At 42.1% G+C, this 27475-nt stretch overlaps 1 protein-coding gene across 9 annotated transcripts in view; it reads right to left on the bottom strand.

Annotated features, from left to right (window-relative positions):
* The window catches only part of TPD52 (tumor protein D52), a 296902-nt gene that overhangs the window by 144338 nt on the left and 125089 nt on the right, over positions 1-27475 (bottom strand). For 2 of the 9 annotated variants that reach the window (XM_012450940.2, XM_012450939.2), the window contains exon 1: positions 8354-8831. The exons of 6 other annotated variants lie outside the window; for them this stretch is intronic. In XM_012450940.2, the coding sequence (XP_012306363.1) occupies positions 8354-8492 (139 nt within the window). In that variant the 5' untranslated portion in view covers positions 8493-8831. Of the gene's footprint in view, positions 1-8353; positions 8832-27475 lie in introns of those variants that run through there. One more of the 9 variants, XM_012450942.2, reaches the window with a different exon arrangement.

Below are 27475 nucleotides of genomic sequence, written 5' to 3' on the forward strand. Positions count from 1 at the left end.
CTCACCTGCCACTCACCAGTTCCTAATAGGCCACAGATGGGGACCAGTCCACCACCTGGGAGTTGGGGACCCCTGGTTTAAGTCACATGTTTCATTATATAAAGATGAGAAAACTGAGGACAGACTCTTAAAAGCACAGAAAAAGACAAGATGAGCTTTGAAATTAGATGGTGTTGTGAGTTGAATTCTGCTGCCTTTAAAGATGTCTTCCATTTCCTAGCCCCTGACAATAATGAATGTGTCTTTATTTGGAAACAGGATCTCTGCAGATGTAATCAAGTTAAGATGAAGTCACACTGGATTAGTGAACTCTAATCCAATGGTTCATGTCCTTATAAGAAGGGAATTTCAACACAGAAACTCAGAGAAGAAAGCATGTGAAGATATACAGCGGAAAGCACAGAGAACACACAGAGATTGGGGTGATGTCACTACAGAACAAGGAGCACCAAGGTCTGCAAGCAACCACCAGAAAGAATCGAGGAGGCAGCAGGATTCATTGCCCTGCAGGTGTCAGAGGGAGCGAGGGGGTTTAGACTTCTAACCTCCAGAACTCCGTGATAAGCCACTCAGAATGGCTACTGCAGCCCCAGGAGAATAATTCAGATGGAAAGGGGCATAAACACTGATTCAGCCATTTACTAGCTTGTTGATCTTCTTTAACCACATTTATCTTCAAAAGCCCCAAGCCCCTTACCTGTAAACAATGGGTACACCTAATAATTTGCTGTATCCCCCAGGTTCCATGCCCTACAACTTGTCCTGGTAATTGCTTATCTCCCCTCTCGTCTTCCCTGAGGCTTGGCTCTCAGGTCTCACTTCCTCACTGCCCCTTCCACTTCCCTTCTATTAAGGATGGTTCTGGGCCATTACCCTCATCTGGCATTGCCAAGGCCATCTGACATTGAACTTCAGTCTGAAATCTCCATTCCTCTCCTCCCTCCTGGCTTTTCTCTTCCTACCTCTCTGAGAGTTCATGGTTCCATCTCACTCTCAGGACATCCACTTCACTCCTTGCCTCCAATCCTGCCCTCTTGCTTAGTTTGGGCTGTCACTATGTGTTGCTTAGATTCCTGCCCCTAAGCTCCTTGCCAGTCTATGATACCTCCAAATATTCCTCAACCCACCCCAACAAGGAGCTTTCTAGAATGCATATCTGAAAATGCCACTCCCATGCCTTAGGTCCTTTGATGGCTTCCCAGCTTCTATTAAAGCTCCTTCTCTGGACAATCTGGCCCCACTCCCCACCACCTGTCCCATCTCCTGCGACTGCCCTGACCAGCCCAACACTCCCACTATACCTCCCAACCTGCAGTTCCTCCAGAAAGATATGCTTTCCCCCCACCGCCCTCCCAAGAAATGTATTAACTTGGCTGGGCATGGTGGCTCACACCTGTAATCTCTGCACTTTGGGAGGCCAAGGCAGGTGGATCACTTGAGGCCAGCAGTTCGAGACCAGCCTGGCCAACATGGTGAAACCCCGACTCTATTAAAAATACAAAAATTGGCTGGATATGGTGGCGCACACCTGTAATCCCATCTACTCGGGAGGCTGAGGCACGAGAATCACTTGAACCCAGGAGGTGGAGGCTGCCATGAGCAGAGATTGAGCCACTGCACTCCAGCCTGAGCAATAGAGAAAGACTCTGTCGAAAGAAGGAAAGGGTGGTGGGAGGGGTGGGGGGTGGAGAGAGAGAAAAAAAGAGACAGAGAGAAAGAAAGAGAAAGAAAGAGAGAGAGAAATGTATTAACTCAAAAAAAAAGTTTAAATGTACCTCCCATACTTTTTGGTCGATTTTTAAGAGCCTGATTTGGTGACATCAATTATATTCAAAATGTTGTACAATCATATCTGCTATCTCTAAAACACATTCTTTTTTTGTGTCTTTTTACATATTATTTTCTCTGCCTGAAACCCCCTCCCTATTTCCAAGTCCCACTCACATTGATTCAATAAATCAATTTTAAGTGTCTTCTGTTCTTAGAGGATTTCCCCTGGACCCTGTGACCTAGGCTGTGAAACAGGCCTTGGGTCTGAGTGTAAGAACCTCCAGTCCTGTCTACTGTAAAGAACACAGCCTGCAGCTGGGCAATCCTCAGGCTTCATGCTCCAATCCTTTAGCCCCAGCATGGTTTCTGATGCACAGTGTCCAGCACACAGCAGATTCTTGTCAACACTCCGAATAAATGGATTATAGTATGGCAGACAGTCGAGTTAGAGGGAAAGATAAGAACCCAGTCTCCCTTCACTCTCTCTCCTCTGATCTTTGGCTTTTTATTTTACATATTGCATTCTCACTTTGCTGTTTTTACCTACAAAGGTTTTTCTATTTAAAGCAGACGTGAAATGTCACTTTCCTAAAGAAATACAACTTCCATTTCATATGCAATCTGTCCAAAGATTGTCACTTTTGGGGGCAGGTCACCTACCTTCATATTACAGGAAAAGACTGTGCAGTCAAATGTACCATGGTTATACAGGCAGGACACAAATGATATCACAGAAATAATATGTCAGCTGCCCCCCCAAAAAAAATTCAACTAGCAGGGAAAAAGATGCCAAAATGGAGTCTAAGATATCTGCTACTTAGCCTGCACGTTAACACTGCCTACCCAAGAAAGAATCTGTTAACATATATCTGAGCCCTGGAAGTGTCTCTGGAAAATAAAGCTGCACACACCTCTCCTACACAAGTCTTCAAAGCGGTAACAATAACTTTTAAGACCTGAGTTGCAGTAAGAAACTTCAGTCTCTGTGACTGTTTTACTTAAGCACAAACAAGAGGGAATATGCATCCCCCCTTTTTAAACCCAGAGGCATAAAAAGAGATTTTAAACCTATCATTCAAAGTACCTTTAGTGGTAAAATCCAAAAAGATCACAAGATGTTTTCTCCCCATATAAATCTGTGCCTGGGGCTCCCACTCTCTGTGCCTTGTTGTTTCTGGATGTAATAAAATCCCAGAAGTGGGAGGAATATTTGCAAGTCCCCATCCCACAGTGGTTGTCTTCGGGAGATCCAGTTAGGGCAGTGCTTCTCAGGCATGGCACCACGGTCATCATGCGGTGGATGACTACAGCGGGGACTGTCCCGGGCACCTTCCTGTGCAGCATCTCAGGCCCACTCACTAGATAGCAGCGGCAGCCCCACACCCACACCCAGTTGTGACAACCGAAAGAGCATCTCCAAACATGGTCAAATGCCCACAATGGGGCAAAACTGACTTAAGGCAAGGGAGTGCCTAAGAGGACGCGACAGCCAGTACCTGCTGTCTGCCACCGAGTGCCTTCAGAAGACAGGGTTGCAGCAGCTCAGGCCATAACTTTCGATTCGTAGGCTGAAATTTTCCCATGTGTGCCCATGGCGAGAACGGTAAAACCTTAGGGGAAAAAATGAGTTGAGTAATTGTAGTCAAGGTAGCAGGGAAGAAAAAAGCTGAGAAAACTTGATCCACTTCATTTAAGGGAAGACCCAAGCTCCTCACAAGCGTAATGGGCCAATGTCTGGGTTATTAGAGAGAAAAGGAAACAGACCAGGAGGAGCGGGGTTGCACTAGGAAAGGGAAAGGAGCGCTTGGGAGCCACCGTGGGTGCAAAGTGCTCCTGGACTCAGCTCTGAAAGCGGGACCCTGAACAGTGAGTGGTCAAGGTCCTCACCAAGTCAGAAGGCCACCTCCCAAAGCTTCACTTCATAGAAAGAGTGGACAGAGAAGAAACGATCCTCCAGGTAAAATACTAGTATTTTCAAATGCTTAACTTGCTACTTCCAGGTATTTTTAAATAGACCCTTAAATCTCTTTCATCTTTTTTTTTTTAGAAAAAGGAAAAAATCTTCAGTCAATTACTTCAGAGCCATCTCCTCTCCCCACTGCTCTGCTCCCCTGCCCCAAAATTAAGTATAAAACGAGTAATTGGGACATTCCAGAAAAGAGTGACAAAGGTCAGCTGTGGAGAAATTTCAAGAATCCCCAGAGAGGAAGTCTCTTCCATCCTTAAATTTCCTCTCTAGCAATAAGGAAATTCTACATCTCTTCGATTCAGCTCCAGTTTTTATTTTGTAAACCATAGCCATGTTTGCTATTTAAGACCTTTGCAATCATGAAAAACTTTTAAGAAGTGGTAACCACTTCCCTAAAAAGAAGTGAGAATGACACAGAGTAAAAATCAAAAAGGGTAAAACAGAATGAAAAGAAGAACTATAAGCTAAGGAATTTCAGTTTGACTTTTCAGTCTTTCTAGAGTTTCAAATATGACAGCGTTAAACTAAAATGTCAGATTTTTCCATTGCTCATATTTCCTTAAGTCACTAGAAGTAACCAAAAGTGCCATAAGCCAAGGCTGCATCTTCTGGGAGGTTAGAAGATTCTCCCTAGCAATCCCATTACTGAATATACACCCAAAAGAATATAAACTGTCCTATCACAAAGACACATGCACGCATAAGTTCATTGAAGCACTATTCACAATAGCAAAGACATGGAATCAATCTAAATGCCCATCAATGATAGACTGGATAAAATGTGGTACATATATAGCATGGACTACTACGCACCCATGAAAAAGAACAAGATCATATCCCTTGCAAGAACATGGATTGAGCTGGAGGCCATTATCCTTAGCAAACTAACACAGGAACAGAAAACCAAATAGGGCACCTTTTCACTTACAAGTGGGAACAAAATGATTAGAACACATGGACACAAAGAGGGGAACAAATGACACTGGGGCCTACCAGAGGGTGGAGGGTGGGAGGAGGAAGAAGAGCCAAAAAAAAAAAAAAAAAATCACTACTGGGTACCAGGCTTAGTATCTGGGTGATGAAACAATCTGTACATCAAACTCCTGTGACACATGCTTACCTAGATAAGAAACCTGTACATGTACCCCTGAACCTAAAATAAAAGGGTTGTTTGTTTGTTTTGAGATGGAGTCTTGTTCTGTCACTCAGGCTGGAGTGCAGTGATGTGATCTCAGCTCATTGAAATCCTCTCCTGGGCTCAAGTGATCCTCCTGCCTCAGCCTCCCAAGTAGCTGGGACCTCAGACCTGTGCCACCATGCCTGGCTAATTTTTGTATTTTTGGTAGAGATGAGATTTCACCTTGATGCCAAGACTGGTCACAAATGCCTGAGCTCAAGTGATCTGTCTGCCTAAGCCTGCCAAAGTGCTCTAGGATGAGCCACCACGACCAGCCAAAAGTTTTTTTTAAAAAAGAAAATTCTTAAGGGGAAGATAGATGCTGTGTAAATAACATTTGGGAAATTATCCTTACTTGTGTTCTCAGGATGGAAGAGTAATGCAACAAAAGACCGCAGCTCTGAGACCCCGGCGCTGATAATGTTCAACCCCAAAGACGGAACAGAATGTTGAGATCCAAGTGGCACACAGAGTATCAACAAATTACCCCCACAGTAAAATGCTTGACCAAAGGAGAACTTAAGCCTTGAATGGTTAATCTGTTCTAGAATATCCATTACCAGAGAGGCTGAGATGTGGTAGTCTAAAAAAACAAAACTAAGAACCAAACCACTAGCTTAAGAATTAACAGATGAGTTCTAGTCCTAGCTTAGCCTAACTAAACACTGTGAAGTGAGAACATCATGTGCATCTCTCAGCCTCAATGTTGACATCTGTAAAATCAACTGGAGTGTGAACTAGTCCTTAGCAGTGTCATTCATTCATTCATTCATTCATCCATTCAACAAGCAGTTTTCGAGCCATAATATCGAGCACTTTTTTTGGTGCTTGGAGAAACAGCAGTGAACAAAAAAAGACAAACAGAGCTTATGTTCCAGATTCTAAAACTATTATGAATCGGTGTTTTCAAACTATGGGTTGTAAAATCCAGTTAGCAGAACCAGATGAGCACTTTAAAATGAAGAAATGGCATAAAATAGTATAAAGTATCAGAGTACATCACACACAGCAAGGAGAAGTTCTGGTTCATAAAATTTTGCTTCAGTTATTGATAGATACTGCATTTATAAGGATTGCAAGTAAAGAGGTATGAGGCATTTCTGAACATGGGTTGATTGTGTCAAAGGAGTTTAAAACTCCCTAACAAAAGGCCTCATTTTGTTCCAGCCACTGTCCTCATCCTAACCTTCACTTCAATTACTTCTTAGGAACATCCTGACTATTGACTAAATCTCATTACCTCCCCATTTGCTCCATGATGGCATTTTGGATAAATATCAGAGAACTCATTCTTTTCAGATCAGTATTCCCAAACTCTCTGAGTAGGATCCCTTTTCATACCAGTCCTTTTTATCTGTATTACCTGCCTGCCAGTTAAGAAAATACACAGTGTCCAAAAGTCACAAGAACTTTTAATGGATTGATAATGTATTGGTCCTAAGAGCTTCTGCATAGAAATACAAAGAGTCCAAACACACGGAGGACGGAGGATTTATTCCATCAACCAACCATGTTTCATGTTCAGACAGGTGTGCATGCTTCTTATGACCTGAGGGGTCACGGGCACAGAGGAGTAATCCCTCTTCCAGGACCCCATTTTATTTGGCCATTTTAGAATCACTGTGTTCTTACAGATGACTGCTGAGGGTAGTTTCTGATTGTTTTAATGCTTGTTCACCTTCCTTTCTTTCAATTAATGCAAACTACTAAACCTAGCTACATAAGTTTCTCATTGCTGTTATTCATTCGCTTTTTAGTAATTTGTTAAATCTCACAACCCCAGGCTCCTTTGAAAAGCTAATAGGAATTGTGAAGACAATCTTTCAAAATTTGCCTAGAGGTTCACCCAACCCTACCACTGCCCTGGTTTAGGCAGAAAACATCCCAAGGCAGCCATGACAGTAACTGGGAAAATGGAAGAAGGTGAAACAAAGAGACAAGAAGAGTAGAGGGGAACTAAAATAAACAAGCAGCGTCAATCTTCCTGGGAGTCTAGATGCTTGCACACCGATCAAGGTCCACGTGAAGTCACAAAACCACAGCCCCAGTTTCTCAAAGGTTCCCTGCCTCCTCTGCAAGTCACCTGGGCTTTGGTCCATTATTGGGCTGTAACTTCCCCATTCTGTGTATCCCCCTATTAACTTATACATAAGATACATAAGTTAGAAGGGGGCTGGGCAAAGGGGGAGCCAGGCCCCTTTATTACAGAGGTCCGAGGTGGGGGCACTTGGGCAAGGCAAGGTCAGCACATGAGAAAGTCTCCTGGCAATCAGACTCCCTCAGCAGATACCAAGCTGCTGCCTCTGCCTCCTGCCCGTAACTTCTACAGACCAGCTCTAGCCCCTCTCTGTTATATTCGACATTTTCCCCTTCCTGGAAATCCCAGCTACTTTTGGAGAAAGGTGGCTACCGTGTACATCCAAGAGAAGAAGGATGCTTCACACACTCCCTACTGTTGGCAAATACACAAACCTAAAATACCTAAAAACTAAGTTTCATGCTGTCACCTTTAGCATGTTTTTTTCCCTAAGTTACCTATTTTTTCAGCTTAAAAAGAACAAAATGGGACCTGTTCTTCATTAATAAGGAAAAAATTAACTTCTTCTGGGAAAACCTGGTTGCTTATTTATGGCAAATTACACAGAGGGTAATTTAACCAGTTCCCAGCATTGGCTATGAAATGGGGGACCAGTGGGGCCGATGGCTAAGCTGCCTCTGGCTTTTTGCTGCCTCGTGCCCATTAAGGAAGAGCCTCCCTGACGGTGCTCCTGGCCTTCAAGCAATCTCATACTGGCAGATAGGAAGGAATAACTGCTTCTAAAGGTACAGCAACTCCTGCTTCTAAAGGTACAGCAATTCCTAGTTTTTCTTTAAAAAAAAAAACAAAAAAAACTCATGCCTAGCTATTTCTGTAAGTTGCTCTCAATATTCCAATACTCCATAACAAAACCCAGGACAGTCATTAGCAAGACCTTGAACTGAGTCAGTGCTTAATCCTCATTTTACTGCAGAGAAAAATCAGGAAAGTTGTCGCAAATTACCTAAGCACCTAGAAACCAAAGACTTCAGCTTCTTCCTTTTTTGTTATTCACCAGCTCAACAAACTGAAAGTAAGCTTGGAATATCTATCAATGGAAAAGTCACTGATCGTGTACTAACTTTAAAGTACTATTAAACTTTAAAGTACTAACTTTAAAGTACTAACTTTAAAGTAATAGTACTAACTTTAAAATCTAACTCCTAAGTATACACATATTCTAAATACTTAACGAGCCATCTATCTTTGTGCTTTGAATCTTCTAGAATAGCTTGTCTGCTACTTGCAACCCAACACCACCCTAGACATCTTTACACGAATAATTTTAAAGCCAGGCAAACCCCAAGTTATGTCTAGGTTTTATTCCAAGCAAACTTAAGTTTACAAAATGAGTAGTTACCAAATTTCTGAAGAGTAGGTGATCCAGGTGGAGATGAATTTCCACTAGGAGACAAGTAGAGATAGCTTTTGTTCACTCCTGCGTCAAAATCAAACGGGGACTGGTAGTCCTCATATAAGTCCATTTCTCTACAATCCATTCCAGACAAATGCAGAACGCATGGCTTTCTAATCGCCTGATATCATCCTTCAGTTGAGTGCCGCTTTGGCCATATTCCCTTTGTATCAACCCCAGGACTTAGAAGCCCTGGCTCCCAGGCCCAGGTGCAGCATTTCCTTCTGGGCGCCTTCACGCCCTCCTGACGAGCAGACCTATTTAATAAATGATTTATCCTGAGCAACCTTAGGAGGGGCTCTATTCACCACCTGGTGTTAATTTTGATCAACAATGAAAACCCTGGGCAGGGAGGGAGCTTGCCTCAGTCAACAAAGGAGGGCAGGGTTCTGCAGTAAGGCCCAGATGTACAAACAGTTCAGGCAAACATCAGGCATCGACTGACATACAACAAGAAACTACAATTTATTTTGAAAAAAAAAAAAAAATCATCTGACCATGACTACACCAGGGCAGACTTAATCTTCTAGGACAAGGAGGGATTACCAGTCAGTAATCTCCCACAAATGCCATCTGGGTGATACTTTTTTTTCCACCCTGGATTACAGTAAAATTCTCAAAGCCAAGCTTCCTGGTTTAGCAATCAGCTTTCTAAGCACAACTTGGTATAAAAATAAAGCTGTATTTCCATGATTACTTTATCTAATGTGGAATCTGGCTGAGAGTGTAACAAAAACTTCAGACTGACTTTTCTTTTATCCTTTTTTTATTAGAAAGATGGTGCTTCAGTTACATGCACTGGAAGGAGAGGAATCCACTTTGAATGGAAAGCTCCCGGGTATTCCCACGCCTTCTTTGTTTGTCTAAGGCCATGGCTCAGCAGAGCTGCAATAAACCTGCGTGCCCACCCTATAGAAGGACTGGGCCACGGTCAGCTTGTAAAACAAAACCAAGTCACCAAATGTATTTCCTTTAGCACAGTATCTTGCAGAACTTTTCTATGCTATGGCCTTGGCTCAGGCAACAGCAACTGCAGCTCCTGCTGGTTCTAATATTAAGAAGGTAAAAGTAAAAATAAAGGTGACCTGCCTTCAGGTGGACAATGGTCTGTTACTGCGTAACAAAAAAAAGGCAGTTTTCTACTTTTTCAAATCTAAAAAAAGAGCTCAGATATACTGCTTGGATTGGAAGCAAGTATGAAACCTAATATATTTTAAGCATTAAAAAAAATCAGTATATGTTTAGCATATAAAATACATATGCACCGAGATGGTCTGTATTCCTCTTAACTTGAGATTTTTTTTTTTACATACAAAATATATGTTGGATGATTTTTTTATTTGATATATTTGTTAGTCTCATGTTGTACTCTATTTATGGTAGGTCTTTTTTTTTTTTTTCCAAGACGGAGTTTTGCTCTTGTGGCCCAGGATGGAGTGCAATGGCACAATCTCGGCTCACTGCAACCTCTGCCTTCTGGGTTCAAGCAATTCTCCTGCCTCAGCCTCCCAAGTAGCTGGGATTACAGGCACCTGCCACCCACTACACCTGGCTAATTTTTGTATTTTTAGTAGAGATGGTGTTTCACCATGTTGGCCAGGCTAGTCTTGAACTCCTGACCTCCGATGATCCGCCCGCCTCAGACTCCCAAAGTGCTGGGATTATACGTGTGAGCCACCGTGCCTGGCCTATGGTAGATCTTTATCTTTTTTTTTTTTTTTTAAATAAAAAAAAAAATCTGTATTTTTCTCCTAAAAGATACCAAAATTTGGGCAACTATAAATGTTTCATTCTATATTTAGAAATAAAATAAATGGTTTCTTTTTTTTAATGATCTGAAAGAATGAATTGTCTAGCTTCTTGAGATCCACAGCATCTTACTGGGACAGGAAAGGCATGGGAGCTATTTCCCTGGACTAGAAAGAGTGTGGTTCATGAGGTGCCTGGCCCTCTCCATAACTCTGCATTTGGTCACATACTAGTAGAAAAAGCATTTCTCCATTACTTTACTTGTTCTTCCACTTAGAGCCAAAGGCATTAGAAGGTAATTAATAGTGACACAGATAGAATGCAAGCCACAGTCACCTCCATCCTTACCATCTCTCAAGTCCATGTCCTTGACCTTTGGTATTTACATCCATGCTCCATGCTCTACCTGAAATGCCAGCTTTTTCCAGCCTGTCAAAGTTATTCATCCTTCAACACAGAGGCAGAAATGCCACCTCTTCTTAGAATCCCCCCAGTCTTTGTCCTCCTCTTCTCCCAGCAGCAGCACACAGTGTGTGAAGTGCCACTTGCAGGGGTCTGTGCCTCTCCAGGGCACTCTACCGGATACCTGCCCTGAAGGTTTGGCTCCTAATCAAGGTGGAATTTTAAAAAACAAATGGGCCAGGCACGGTGGTGCCTGTAATCCCAGCACTTTGAGAGGCCAAGAAGGGCAGATCATGAGGTCAGGAGTTTGAGACCAGCCTGGCCAACATGGTGAAACCCCGTCTCTACTTAAAAATAAAAAAAAAATCAGCCGGACATGGTGGTGGGTGCCTTAGTCCCAGCTATTCAGGAGGCTTAGGCTGAGGCAGGAGAACTGCTTGAACCTGGGAGGCAGAGGTTGCAGTGAGCCAAGATCATGCCACTGCACTCCAGCCTGGGTGACAGAGAGAGACTCCATTTCAAAACAACAACAACAACAACAACAAAATGATGGCTCATGTAGATGTCATATGTCTTAATAAATGTGAGCATTTCAAATTTAAGTAATTGCCTAAAATTTTTATTTTACCTGCTTCAATACACTCTCGGGACTTTTATGCAACATCCCGGCTCTTTGAACCAGTTTTTGTTCTCATTATCTCCAGTGAGATCCCAGTCAAGACACTCTAGCCTGTAAGAAAAGTGAAATCTAGAGGCGGGAAAAGCACGGGACGGGTTAACGGAATGGCAAAAATTCAGTTGACTCAACAGCCAAATACAAAGTAGAAGGGAACTGAAAGAAATACCAAATGGAAATGTAGCTTGGGGGCAGGCCATTAAAGACTTTGATGAATTTTATACTTGAGACACTGTGCAAAAAAAAACAACTAAAGATCTGTGAGTCATCCAGAGTACATGTTTTATAAGGATGACTCTAGAAATGGTGTAAGGATGCACTGCAGGCAGAAAGAGGCTAAAAGAGGGCAGACTCAGAGGCTGCGGGGCAAGCCCAACAAGGAAGAGAAAGCCTCGTGATAGGATTTGGCTGTGTCCCCACCCAAATCTCACTTTAAATTCTAATAATCCCCACATGTCAAGGGCAGGACCAGGTAGAGGTAACTGATCGTGGGGGCAGTTCCCTCATGCTGTTCTCATAGTGAATGAGATAGTTCTCTGATAGTTTTATAAGAAGATCTAATGGTTTTATAAGGAGCTTCTCCCTTCTCTGGTCACTCATTCTCTCTCCTGCGAAGAGGTGCCTTCTGCCACAATTGTAAGTTTCCTGAGGCCTCACCAGCCATATGGAACTGAGTCAATTAAACCATTTTTCTTTATAAATTACCCAGTCTCAGGTATTTCCTCACAGTAGCATGAGAATGGACTAACACACCTTGGTATCAGGGCAACTCTTTTTATTTCCTGCTGTGGACTAGCTGGCCTGGGGAAGAACCAGATAAGATCTGGTCTGGTCCTGTCCTGTGGATAATTCCACATGGATATTCCAAAAGTACTTCAAAGTCAGCAGCACAAGACTGAACTCACTGGCTTTCCTCACGATCTTCTTACCTCTAGATTAGGTGTCCTGAGTCTCCCAGGCCTGACTTCAAAGGAGTCACATCCAAGCACTCTCACTCGGCACAGAGACAGCACCGGGAGCTGTCTACCAACCCCTACCACAGTCTTCCAACCTTTCCCTTGTTTCTACTGTCATCATCCACACCCTACGTTAGACCCACGTGGAGGGTTCTGGGAGGGACCAGGCTCCACATCGGTATAGTAGACATATGCTGCCTTGTTGACTTCACCCCTCTTTCCCTAGAGAAATTTCACCTCACCTGCTCCCTGGGGTTCTTGAGGGAGAGAGGTCCATAGTTCCCACCTGTTCCCTGGCCCTAGGCATGGGCCTGTACTTCAGATCCAATCCATGCAGACACCCCATCCCCTTGTTCACAGGGACTGGCCTAAGGATAGACATCTGACCCAGACAGCACCAATCAGTGGCCTTCCCTGATGTTTACTCTGTGAGTAATGGAAGAAAATGACTCTCTCTGTAACCTAAGCTGTTGGGTGCCAGTTTGGAGGGGCTGGCAGCTCCTTCCCTCCCCATGCCAACAAGCAAGAGACCAAGTGCTGAGACTGGGAAGGGACAGAAGGAGAAACAGACAGGTAAGGGATGGGGCAGTAGGATCTAAGCCCCTGCCTCCAGCTACCCTGGGCTTCCTGGTATTAAACAAACACAATTTTGTTCACTTATGGTTGGAGATGGATTTCATCATTTCAACAGAAAGAGTCTAACATACCTACTTTCTGACCATATTTCCCCTATTACTCAACCATGTTTTAGCCAAACTTGACTTTCCTGTTTGTTGAACACATCCTCAACTTAGCCTAGACAATTTTCTCAAACTAGAGTCTCCCCTTTTCCTGTAAGTTCCTACCCATTTAGCAAGCTCTACTTAGCAAGTCACCTATGAATGGTATACATGCAAGGGACGTTCACTTTAGATGCTACCTGAAATGGAAAAAAGCGATACAAATGCCTACTAAAAATGGATTATTTAAATGCTAAAAAGAACATTCATGTAATAGAAAAACATGGAAACAGTGACATGATTATATACAAATATTTATGTATTTTATATGGAAAGATATTCTTGATGCAGTCAGCAAGCAAATCAGGTTTGAAAGCAGGCTGTATTGTACGGTCCATGTTTGTTTAATAATTTATGAGAGAGAAACCAACAAACCAAAAGAAAGAAAATGGGCACAAGGAGAAATTCACGCCACTACCCCAGAAAAGTGCTCATGCACTACAACGCCAGCAGAGGGAGCCCAAGGGCAGCACAGGGGTCAACTCGATGAAGCCAGTAAAGTGCGTACTGCAGGGCAATAATAACCCCTGAGACAACTCATGTCATTGCAAATGGAGGGTAGTAGGTACAAATGACTGTAAAGAAAATTAAGTTTCTGTTTGCCTATTAATACATCACTCAAATATGTCAGTGCAAATTCTCCACAAACTTGAAAGACATATAAAGGACAGTCTGATTTAAAAGCTATGAGACATACGATATTTATTTGGAGGACATGTCAAAGGGAGACAGAGTGGCTGTCGACCAGGAGAAGCAGGCCACAGATACTTGGGGAATCTAGGCGTGTCCCGGTGACACAGCAGCTGGCTCGAAGGGGCTCCAACTAGCCAAATATGGGACAATCAGGCCACCAAAAAAATTAGGGACAGTCCAGCATTATAAACCACTAGAAAAACAGGAATCCAAGAGTCCACGAAAGTAATAAATACACAGAAGGAAGAACTACCGAAGAATGCCACCTGACCATCCTTGTAAAGATTCAGACAAAAATCATCAACGGACGCTAAAGCTAGGGAGAAATTTTGAGAAAGAAGATGATATTTATATGACGTTTAGAGTGCCTCTCCACAGATTAACTAGCTGCCAGAAGAAAAAACATAGTTAGCAATACAGTGGAGACCGCTTCTTAGCCTTTTGGCTAAGATCAAGTATAGTAACAGTACAATGGAGAAAAGCCCCCCCGCTGACTGGAGGATAGAGATGGCCATCCCCCAGTGAGAGGGAGATGGACGTGCATCTTCAAACCCTGACACTCTGAATACCTGGTAATGTAAGGTTCAGGCTTGGAATGCAGAACCCGAATATAATCATGAGGGAACATCGGACAAGTCCAAAACAAGGACACTTCTAGTTTTTAAAAGAGGAGAGGCTGCATTCTTCAAAAACATGTCATAAAAGACAAAGGCTGTGAAAATAATTTACATTAAATAACACTGAAAAGATATAACTACTAAAGATCATACCTGATGGTAAACTGGGTCCTTACTGAAAGGAAAAAGAAAATTCTATAAAGAACATTACACGGTCCATTGAAAAAACTGGAATATTACCTCAGGTCAGATAAAAGTCTTGTATCAATTTCAAATTTACTGGTCAGGCCTGGTGGCTCAAACCTGTAATCCCAGCACTTTGGGAGGCCAAGGCAGGCAGATCACCTGAGGTCAAGAATTCGAGACTAGCCTGGCCAAAATGGTGAAACACCATCTCTACTAAAAATACAAAAATTACCTGGCTGTGGTGGCACATGCCTGTAGTCTCAGCTACTCTCAGGAGGCTGAGGCACAAGAATTGCTTGAACCCAGAAGACAGAGGTTGCAGTGAGCTGAGTTCGCACCACTGAACCATAGCCTGGGCGACAAGAGACTCTGTCTCAAAAAACAAAATCAAATTTACTGATGTTGACAACTGTGCTGAGAATACTGCTTTTCTCTGGCAACACAAACAAGTATTTAGGGGCAGGGGCCACGAGGTATGCAACTTCCTCTCAAATTGCTCAGAAAATAAGACTACGCATGTTTACAGACATCCACATACAGAGAGACTGGTCAGCCGGCTGGGGTTAAATGTTAACAGTGACTCTGAGTAGAGAATGCAGCTCTTCCTTTTTTTTTTCCCCCATCAACTTTTAAGTTCCAGGGTCCATGTGCAGGATGTGCAGGTTTGTTACATAGGTAAACGCGTGCCATGGTGGTTTGCAGCACAGATCACCCATCACCTAGGTCTTAAGCCCAGCATTCATAAGCTATTCTTCCTGATGCTCTCCCTCCCCTGCACCCCTCAAACAGGCCCCAGTATGCGTTATTGTCACATATATGCCATAAAAAGGTACATGATCATGTCCTTTCCAGGGACATGGATGGAGCTAGAAGCTGTTACCTTCAGCAAACTATGCAGGAGCAGGTATTCCTTGTACTATTCTTATTCTTGCAATCCTTCTGTAAATTTGAAAAGGGCTAAAAAAAAAAACCCAAGAACTCCTCTGCCTTACATTCACCAGCCCTGAGGGAGCTGGGAAGAAAGGGAGTAACCACCTCTCACAGCAATCACGGGGCTAGGGCCTAACGGGACTGGGCCCCAGCCACAGACAGGCACATCCCAGCTCCCGGCCCCTTCTGAGAGCTGGAAGGGCTCTCTCCACCTTACACTGAAGCAGAAAAGAAGTCTCCTATCACATCCCTTGCTAGTCACATCTTCTCAGAGGGGGACCAGGGGGGCCCTGTCCCACAGGGTGAGAGGGAAGAGAGGATGAGAGGTTAATGAACACCCACAACCTTCACTCCCTACACTGTGCCGCAATAAACAAACCTTGACTCCAAATAAAAAGTGCTTGGTTTTAAATATGAAATTCAATTTAAAATCACAAGTGTAGACGCTCTGTTACTTACAAAACTTCTCAGCTAATCCTCAAAACCTCTGTGAGGTAGACCTCTGTCTCTCCCCATTTTTCAGAAGGGAAACAAGACAAGGACAGCTCATGTAAACCTGTCTTTGGACACAGAGCTAGCAAGCAAAGGAGCTGGAGTTTGAAGCCAGGTAGGTGCCTCCAAGGCGCTGTCCTTTCCATCCTGTGGCTGTAGCCCAGAACCAGGCAGTAAGGATAAGCCAGTCCCTCCCATCCAAGGGCCCTAGGGATCCTGCTATGATGCAGAGTCTGCATCCCAGTGACAGGAGGCTGCTGGCCCTGGAACCACATGGGATTACACTTGGTGATGGAGGACCTCAAATGGAGGCTGGAGAGTAGGAACTTGGTTTTCATCAGATTAAAACAACAATTCTTCACTAGAATTTATTTAATCCTTCAATAACATGGGGTTAGTCATGTTATCTCCAATTTCCAGAGGAGTGAGCCTAAGGAACTGAGAAATGAGGAAAGGCACCCGACAGTGGTCATTTTCCTCTTGCTGCATCTGGGCCATGGGGAGCCAAGTCGAGTAATTAGGAATGGGAGGGAGAGGCCAAAGCCGTGTGTCAGAAAGATTATTCTCACCCTTGTATGAAGCTGGACTGCCGAGGGGAGAAGGGAAGTCAGGACAGTTACCCAGCAACAGCGCCAAGGGAGTTCTGTGCTGAACTGTGTCTCCCCAGCTTCACGTGTTGAAGCCCTAACTCTCAATATGGCTGTATTTGAAGATGGGGTCTTTAAGGAGGTAATTAAGATTAAACAGGATCAAAGGGTGATGCCCTAGTCCAAGAGGACTGCTGTCCCAGTAAGAAGAGACGCTAGGGATGCTCACGCACGCACACAGAAAAGGCCAGGGAGGACGCAGCCAGAAGGTAGCTGTCTGCCAACCAAGAAGCAAGCCCACACCAGGAACCTATCTACCCTGCCAGCACCTTGATCTTGGACTTTCAGCTTCCAGAATTATGAGAATATAAATGTCCACTGTTCAAACCACCTATTCCACGGTATTGTGATGGCGACCCAACCAACTGATATGAACAGCATGTGCCCTACAGGGAACAGCAGCGGGAACAGTAGAGCAAAGACACACTGCATGACACCATGGAAAGACAACAGATGCTGGAGATGAACTGGAGGACTCAGTGACGGGCAATGAGAAGCAAACGCTGTGATGGCACAGCAGGAGTTGTAAAGGACAGTGGCAGCATTAATGGAGGTGTGACAAGAGAGAGGCAGGACTGAGGAAGAGACAGAACAGACTTCCAGGTCATAAGAGAATGAGCTGCGTTTTGGCAGGTATGGTTTACACCACTCACGCTCAGGAGACTTTTGGTGTAAATGGTCAGCTTGAGGTTAGAAATTAAACTTCTGCCCTCAGGAAAAAAGTTAGGGGCAAAGATGCAAATGTGGGAAACCCAGACATCGTCAACGAAAAGCTTGAAGAGAAGAGAGGCCGTCTGAAAGGGAGGGAAAAAGTTAGTGAACACCTACAATGAGGATGCAGCCCCAAGAGCCTCAAAGGGCAAGAAATGACCTTTAGTGATAACAGTAATTATGACTCTTCCCTAAGGAACCCTTACTGTGTGCCAGACATTCTTCTATGCACTCTGCATCAACTTTATGGGGTAAGTTTTTACTACCCTGATCTCAGGACAAAACTGAGGCACATCAAAATTAAGTGTCTTGCCCTCAGCACAGAGCTAGTAAGTGGGAAAACTTGGGATTCCAATTCCATTGCTCTCAAGAAGCAAACCTTGAGTGACCAATGTCACAGGAATCAAAGGAGGAGAGAAAGTAGATAAGATCAAATGCTAAAGAAGCCATGGGACTTGGCGTCTGGTGATCTTGCAGTGAAGTTTTAGTGAGAGTGATGGCAGGAGTCAGATAAGCAGAAGTGGTGGACAGTGGAGGAAAGTTAAGGGAAGAAGCAAACGAAAAGTTTTAAAAAGTATTTTAGGCCAGGCATGGTGGTTCACACCTATAATCCCAGAACTCTGGGAGGCCAAGGCAGGAGGATAGCTTGAGGCCAGGGGTTCAAGACCAGCCTGGGTAACAAAGCAAAACCTTGTCTCTACAATAAAATAAAAATAAAAAATATGCCAGACACCGTGGTGCACACCTGTAGTCCCAGTTACTCAGGAGGCTGAGGCAGAAGGGATCACTTCAGCCCAGGAGTTCGAGGCTACAGGGAGCTATGATGGTGTCATCTCTTTAAAAAAAAAGTTTTATTTTAAAACATGTGTTTAAGAGCAAAGAAGACAATGCAGAAGAGGAAGCACAGCAGGGACTGGGGGGAGCATGGGCACAGGAAGGCTCAGGAATGCTGTCCCTTACCTGGGGGCACTTCAGTTCCTAAACTGAATGAAACTAGATTAAATCATGTTGGCATTCTTTTAAAAATATGGGAGAGAGATCCAAGATGGCTGATCACTAGCAGCTCGGGCTCCTAGCTCCCAGTGAAAGCGCAGAGAACGAGAGGACGCCACACTTTCAGACGAATATTTGTTGCTCAAGGACCAGGAGATTCCCAGCAGAGGAGCCCCACGTGTCGCCAGGGCGACTCTTGCGGCCGGCGCGGCGGTTTTGCTGGTGCCTTAGCGCGCCAGTTTTTGGTGCAGAGTCCGGAGATTCCCGGGCAGAAAAGCACCATCAATCTTAACACCGCTGTTTTGGCCGGCGCAGTGGACTGCTCAGATTTTGGCACTGGGAATCAACAAGTTGGACGTCTGCTCAGAGACCTAGTTAGAAAGTCGGTAATTACAAAGACAACAGACGGATAAATATATAATGAAGGGAAGAAATCAGCGTAAAAAGGCAGAGAATACTCAAAATCAGAATGTCTTTCCCTCCACAGGGGATCGCAATTCCTCATCAGTAACGGAACAAGGCTTAATAGATTACGAGTGTGTTCCAATAACAGAAGCAGGTTTCAAAACGTGGGTGATAAGAAACTTCTGTGAATTAAAAGAACTTGTTCTAACCCAATGCAAAGAAACTAAGAACCTTGAAAAAAGGTTTGACGAAATGTTAATGAGAATGGACAATTTAGAGAGGAATATAAGTGAATCGATGGAGCTGAAAAACACAACACGAGAACTTCGTGAAGCATGCACAAGTTTAAACAGTCGAATTGATCAAGTAGAAGAAAGGACATCAGAAGTCGAGAACCAGCTCAGTGAAATGAAACGAGAAGACAAGATTGGAGAAAAAAGGATGAAAAGGAATGAGCAAAGTCTCCAGGAAATATGGGACTATGTGAAAAGACCTAATTTACGTTTGATAGGTGTACCTGAATGTGATGAAGAGAATGAATCCAAGTTGGAAAATACTCTTCAGGATATCATTCAGGAAAATTTTCCCAACCTGGCAAGGCAGGGTAATATTCAACTCTAGGTAATACAGAGAACACCACAAAGATATTCTTCAAGAAGACCAACCCCAAGGCACATAATCGCCAGATTTATTAGGGTTGAAATGAAGGAGAAAATACTAAGGGCAGCCAGAGAGAAAGGTCAGGTTACCCATAAAGGGAAACCTATCAGACTTACAGCAGATCTCTCAGCAGAAACCCTACAAGCCAGAAAAGAGTGGGGACCAATATTTAACATCCTTAAAGAAAAGAACTTTCAACCCAGAATTTCCTATCCAGCCAAACTAAGCTTTATAATCAAAGGAAAAATTAAATCCTTTGCGAACAAACAAGTACTTAGAGAGTTCACCACCACCAGGCCTGCTTTACAAGAGCTTCTGAAAGAAGCACTATACATATAAAGGAACAACCAGTATCAGCCTTTCCAAAAATATATCAAAAAAAAAAGAACATTAACACAACGAAAAATTTACACTAACTAATGGGCAAAACAGCCAGCTAGCACCAAATGCTAGTATTAAAGTTATATATATTCTAATTGGATAAAAAGCCAAAACCCATTGCTATGCTGCATCCAGACCCATCTCACATGCAACGATACACAAAGACTCAAAACAAAGAGAAGGAGGAAGATTTATCAACCAATCAGAGAGTAAAAATAAACAAATAAAAAGCAGGAGATGCAATTCTTGCCTCTGATAAAGTAGACTTTAAAGTAACAAAGAGCAAAAGAGGCAAAGAAGGACATTACATAATGGCAAAAGGATCAATGTAACAAGAAGAGCTAACGATTTTATAGATCAACGAGACAGAAAATTAACAAGGACATCCAGGACTTGAACTCAGACCCGGAACAAGTAAACTCAATAAACATTTATAGAACTCTCCACTTCAAATACATAAAACATACATTACCACCTCACACCTATTCCATAAGTGACTACATAATTGGAAGTAAATCACTCCTCAGTAATCGCATAGCATTTCATAGGTTTAAATGAAATATTGGTTGGCTGCTCGTTTGTTATTTTCTTCCCTTATTCCTTCCTGTTTACATCAAGTATAATTATTGGTATAAAAGAGGTTTTCAATACCCATTACTAAACTGCATTCTAGCCTGGGCAAGAAAGCAATACTCCCATTTCTCTCTCTCTCTCTCTCTCTCTCTCTCTCTCTCTCTCTCTCTCTTCCTTTTTCCTCCTCTTCTTTATTCTTTTTCTTTCTTTCTTTCAAAAAAAAAATATGTGTCAGTTTTCAGATTAGAAACTTGCATTAGAAAGTTAGGAAATATTCCCTATGGGAATGCCACTTCTTTTTTCCTTTGTTTTCCATCCCAATGGGGGACAAAAGACTATTATAGCACTGTATTATAAGAAAAAAAAAACTATCCTCTTTGGAGCCTCTTCTCTAGAATAAAAAGGCATAACCTAGCAGACATATACAAATTATTTGGAACTAAAAGCAAATACTCTAAGTGATAAATAGATTTTACTTTTAAAGAAATCATTTCTTTGGCTCACTGACTTGTGAAGAAATTCTCAGTTGTTAGGAACCCCTAACATTCTAGGTAAAATGTTCTTCTGCCCTCTCAAAGTAACTAAAATTGAGTTAATGTCAGAAGCCAGGACAGAAGGTTTTTTTCCTTTACACAGTGCGTCTCTCAAATATTGAAGAGCAAGAGTGACATATAATAAGAGTAAGTGTCATTCCCTCTCTCAGCCGACCTCCAAACATGTCGTCTGGATAAGCCTGTACCTGGGAGTCAGAATCTGTTGAGAAGTCTCAAGAATGCCTGAATTCCCTATCACAAGGAGTCAAAGACTGGATTCTAAATACATGAAAGAGCCTTACTATTTCAATTCAGTCATCTAAGGACATGCTCCTGTCACTACCATCGTCAGAACATGAGAACACCAGAAAACAATGGAAATAGAGTTTGATATTTGTCATGTACCTAATTAGCTACAATAGACAGATTTTTCATTTTAGAAATAGAGTTTGAGTTGAAATGTTATGGTCACTCCTCATACTGACAGGTGATTCCATGATGACAGGCTCAGGTAAAAGATCTCCAACCAGTGCTTCTCAAACTTTAATACATACCAGAGCCACCAGGGGAGTCTGAGGAACCAAGATTCTGAGTTAGAAGGTCTAGGGCGGAGCCCAAGACTCTTGCCTTTTGGGCAAGCTCCAGGTGACTCCTGATGCTGCAAGTCCGGCTTTAGATAACAGCTGCTAGGTCTGCCTAGGACAAAAGCTTGAGTAAACTCTGAATACTTATGCTACAGGACTCTAGCACTTTCTAACTATATGTATTTGAAAATAAGAGACATTTTGTAGCTAAAAAGGTTTGACTTTTTGTATATATTTTTTATCGATATGAACATTTGTACATGTATATGAGGGTACAAATGTGATACTCTATCACATGCTTACACTGTGTAATGATCAAATTAGGGATTTGAGGCATTTATCACCTTGAGTATTCATCATCTCTCTGTGTTGGGATAATTCCAAGTCCTCTCTTCTAGCCGTTTTGAAATATACAATACATTTTTGTTAACTATGGTACCCTACACACTGCTATAGAACATTAGAACTTATTTCCTCTATCTAACATATGTCTGTAACCATTAACTAATCTCTTTTTATCCTCCTCCCGCCCACCGACACATCTTCCTAGCACAGCCACTATGAAAACACTATGGCAATTTCTCATAAAACTAAAAATAGAATTAACATATTAATAGATCCAGCAATCCTATTACTGGCTATTTACCAAGATATAAAGAAATCAGGTATCAAGCATATTTGCACATGCATGTTTATTGAAGCACTATTCACAATAGCAAAGGTATGGAATCAACCTAAGTGTTCATTAATAGACGATGAAGAAAATTGTGGATATATATACAATGGAATACTACTTGGCCATAAAAAAATAATGAATCTTGTCATTTGCAGCAACATGGATGGAACTGGAGGTCATTATGTTAAGTGAAATAAGCTACGAACAGAAAGACAACTGTCACGTGTTCTCACTCGTGTGGCGCTAAAAAAGATGGATCTCACAAAGACAGAATAAAATCACAAATTCCATGTTATACATACTCTACCACAATTTTTTTTAAAAACCAAATGATCACATAATTATAAGAAATGAGACTGTCACTCACACTTTAAATTACTACCAGAGGCTGGGAAGAGGAGGAGTTGGGCGGGGGCGGGGGTGGGGTGGGTGAAGGGGGAGTAAAGAATATATTTATTACCAACAAAGTGTACACTTCAAATGGTAAAGATGGTAAATTATATACATATATTTTGTCTCAATTAAAAAATTAACATAATAAAAACTATAAAAAATTAAAATTTAAAAATGTAAGATTTTTCTTTTTTGGTGGTTATTTTTGTTTTTCTGAGACCCTAACAGTTCACAAAGCAGGCAAGGTCAGATAGGACAAAACCCGCTGTGTCACAATAGGGTGTACACACGCATGGTCTTTTCAATGGGATAATTACTTCCAGTCTGGAATTATAATAATAATAAACGGAGTCCAGAATAATGGCTCAGTAATAAGAGAATGAAAGCAGGCCATTCTTACTAAAAGTATTAACGATGTATTTGAGAGTACAGTGGTCTCTATGGTGAGATTACTGGAAGATGAAGAGGTTTCATCCAAGCTAAATGTTTCCAATTTGCTGAATGAGTTTAAAGACAGCTCTATAGGGGTGCATAAACAAAAGCGACTGTCAGAACCCTAAAAGGAATAAATGAATTAGCGGACTACATTTTAACGTGGAAAAACTTCCACAATGCTTACACAGCTATTCCCGGCAACGAGAGGCTCATATGAAACACTTTTCCTGAAGGGAATGGGAGTTTCTAGAGAACAGTAGGCACTTATTTAAAATTAATATTGGACAACGAACTTCTATTATCAGCAAGCTGAGGCCTAACAAACAAGTTCAAAATACCAAGTCACACATTTAGGCAGCTGAACTTGCTTTCCAACTGTAATAAGCTCATTAGATGCATTCAGGGGGTCAACCATTAAAACACTGTACAAATCTTGTCAATTTTTCATTAAATTTTATTAAGAAACAGAGTCCTGTGCCAAAATTTATAGCATTACCATCTGAACCTGCTGCTCTGGTTAGGAAATGCCATTTCCAATTCCAAATTTCACATGCTTTTCTTATAAAGACAATAGCAGAAGACCAATGCTACATGTAGACTCAATAGTAGCCCATTATCTTGAAACCAAATCAGTGTCTAGAAAGCTTCAAGACTGCTTCTCTGCCTTTTGACACAAGACTGAAGACCTGAGACTTCATCTGACCATAATAATTGCTACATTAACTACTGTGGAGGCTCCTTGTTGACTTTTTCTTTTTTTTTGGAGACAGAGTCTTGCTCTGTTGGCCAGGCTGGAGTGAAGTGGCACAATCTCGGCTCACTGCAACCTCCATCTCCCGGGCTCAAGCAATTCTCCTGCCTCAGTCTCCTGAGTAACTGGGATTACAGGTATGTGCCACCATGCCCAGCTAATTTTTATTTTTTTAGTAGAGACGGGGTTTCACCATGTTGGCCAGGCTGGTCTCGAACTCCTGATCTCAGGTAATCCGCCCGCCTCGGCCTCCCTAAGTGCTGGGATTACAGGCGTGAGCCACTGCGCCCGGCCACCTTGTTGACTTTTCTCAGAGTTTTATAAAACATCACTATCAAACAGATAGTTATCAAAATAGGCATATAATTTTATTTCAGGAAGCTCTCTCAGTGTTAAAAGGATAAGATAATTAAAGTTTAGATGGAAAGAGAGGAAGGGATGGGAAAATCCTCTCCTGAAACATAACCAGATCTATGAAACCATGCAATTACTGTCATATCATCTCTGAAAGATCAAGTTAACAATGTATATGATTTAATAATCTTAATATGGCCAGGAATGCCAACAAATCACCAAGCCAATTTGTTCTTATTCCTATGTACATAGCTAGACTACATTTCCCAAGCTCCCTTGCAGTTAGATGTGGCCATGTAACTAAGTTCTAGACAAAAGAAAAGGACATATATATATCATAAGGGAGACATAAAGATTGTTGTCAATAGCCACTGAGATTTTGGGAGTGACTGATAGAAACATTTTTCCAAATATAGCTTCAGATGTATTTCTTTAAATTCCTCTTTTAAAATGGTCATTATTCCCTGATACGAGTTTTAGAAACAGATTGTGGTGATGGTTGCACAATGATGTGAATATAATGAATGGCACTGAATTGTATACTTAAAAATGGTTAAAATCACAAATTGTATGTTATATATACATATTCTACCAGAATTTTTAAAAAATGATCATATAATTATGAGTTGAAATAAGTTGGAACCATGATTAAGAAATATTATAAACACTCTTTCCTGAAAACATAAGCAAGACCGTTGTGTCCTGATTGTTCAGATAATGCTCCCTGTAAAGAAGAGGACGCTCTGGCAGAGGCAGGCCTGGTAGGCTGACACAATAAGGAGGACAATTGTCAGCAAAAGAAGAGAGACACTGGGACCAAGAATACATCACCTGGTCAAAAGTCTATTGCAGAGCCTTCAGCTGCACTCCTAGGTATTTACCCAAATGAGGTGAAAACTTACGACCACACAAAACCCTGTAGCGAATGTTTATAGTGGCTTTATTCATGATCACCCAAAACAAGAAACAACCAAGATGTCCTTCAGTAGGTAAATGGATAATAAACCATGGTCCATCCAGAAAGGGGAACATTATTCAACACTAAATGAAATGAACTATCAAGCCATGAAAAGACACAAACTTTAAATGCACATTACTAAGTGGCAAAAGCCAATCTGAAAATCCTAACTATTGTAAGATCTCAACTATGTGACATTCTGGAAAAGACAAAATTATGGAGATAGTAAAAATATCAGTGGTTGCCAGGGGCTCAGGAGGGGGCAGGAAGGAATAAATAGGTGGGAGTACTGGTGATGTTTAGGGCAGGAAAAGTATTCTGTATGATACCGCAATGGTAGCTACATATTACGTATTTGTCAAAATCCATTGAACTGGACAACACTAATAAAAACTATAGATTTTAGTTAATAATAATGAATCAGTATCAACCAAATGTAACAAATGTACCACACAAATCTAAGGTGTTAATAATAAGGGAAACTAGAGGCATGAAGGAACTCTGCACTATTCACTCAATTGTCTGTAAACCTAAAACTGCTCTAAAATATAAAGACTATCAGCTGAGCACAGTAGCTCATGCCTGTAAGCCCAACACTTTGGGAGGCCAAAGCAGGCAGACTGCTTGAGCTCAGGAATTTGAGGCCAGCCTGGGTAACATGATAAAACCCGTCTCTACAAAAAATACAAAAATTAACTGGGCATAGTGGTATGCACCTTTAGTCCCAGCTACTCAGGAAGCTGAGGTGGGAGGATTGCTTGAGCCCAGCTGGTCAAGGCTGTAGTGAGCAGTGATTGTGCCTCAGTACTCCAGCCTGAGTGACAGAGCAAGAACTTTTCTCAAAATAAATAAATACTATCAGTTAAACACACACACAAACACATTTCACCTACTCTGCCACTCTGCCTTGGATAAAATACTCAGGCATTGAAACTCATCTGCTTGGACTATGGTCAAGGCTTCCTAAGTTTCTGAAGTGCCACCAAAGAAAGCACATGTACATGTACAGCATACTCCTGTTTTACTGCGCTCCACTTCACTGCACTTCAGAGTGTGTTGTTTACAAACCGAAGGTCTGTGGCAACCCTGTGTCCAGAAAGTCTATCAGTGCCATTATTCCAGCAGCACAGGCTCAGTTCGTATCTCTGTGTCACATTTTACTAATTCTCTCATTATTTCAGACTTTTTCATTATTACTATATCTGTTATGGTAATCTGTCATCAGTGACCTTTGATATTACTATTGTAATTGCTTTGAGATGCCACAAACCACACCCATACAAGGTGGCAAACTTAATTGATAAATGTTTGCATTCTGACTGTTCCACAAACTGGCCATTCTTCCATCTCTCTCCCTCTCTTCAGGCCTCCCTGTTTGATGAGACACAACAATATTGAAATCAGGTAATTAATATCCCTACAATGGCCTCTAAGTGTTCAAATGGCAGAAAGAGTAGTACATCTTTCACTTTAAATGAAACGCTAGAAATGATTAAGTTTAGCAAGAAAGGCATGTCAATAGCCTCCACAGGCTGAAAACCAGGCCACTTGCACCAAACAGCCAGGTTTTGAATGCAAAGGGAAAGTTCCTGAAGGAAATTACAAGTGCTACTCCAGTGAACACACAAATGATAAGAAGGCAAAAACAGCCTTATTGCTGATATGGGCAAAGTTTGAATGGTCTGAATAGAAGTTCAAACCAACTACAACACTCTGTCAAGCCAAAGCCTAATCCAGGGCAAGGTCCCACCTCTCTTCAATTCTATGAAGGCTAAAAAAGGTGAGGAAGCTGCAGAAGAAGAAATCTGACACTAGCAGAGGGTGGTTCATGAGGATAAAGGAAAGAAGCCATCTCCATAACATAAAGGTACAAGGTGAAGCAAGTGCTGATGAAGAAGCTGCGGCAAGCTGTCCAGAAGATCTAGCAAAGGTAATTTATAAAGGGAGCTGACACGGTTTAGAGCTGTGTCCCCACCCAAATCTCATGTCGAATTGTAATCCCCAATGTTGGAGGAGGGGCCTGCTGGGAGGTGACTGGATCACGGGTGCAGACTTCTCCCTTGCTGTTCTCATAACAGTGAGTTCTCAAGATATCTGATTGTTTAAAAGTGTGTAACACCTCCCCCTTTGCTCTCTTCCTCCTGTTCCAGCCATGTAAGATGTGCCTGCTTTCCCTTTGCCTTCCACCATGATTGTAAGTTTCCTGAGGCCTCCCTAGCCATACTTCCTGTATAGCCTTTGAAACTGTGAGCCAATTATACCTCTTTTCTTTTTCAATTACCCAGTCTCAGGTAGCTCTTTATAGCAATGCAAAAACAAACTAATATGGCAACTATACTAAACAATAGATTTTCTATGTCAATGAAACAGCCTTTACTGGAAGAAAATGCCCTCTAGAACTTGCATAGTTAGAGAGGAGAAGTTAATGTCTGGCTTCAATGGACAGGCTGACTCTCTTCTTAAGAGCAAATGTAGCCAATGACCTTAAGTTGAAGCCAATGTTCATTGCCATTTCAAGAGTCCCAAACCCCTTA

This window comes from Aotus nancymaae, unplaced genomic scaffold (assembly GCF_030222135.1).
Source record: "Aotus nancymaae isolate 86718 unplaced genomic scaffold, 86718_ANA_hifiasm-v0.15.2.pri h1tg000036l, whole genome shotgun sequence".
Taxonomy (NCBI): Eukaryota; Metazoa; Chordata; class Mammalia; order Primates; family Aotidae; genus Aotus; species Aotus nancymaae.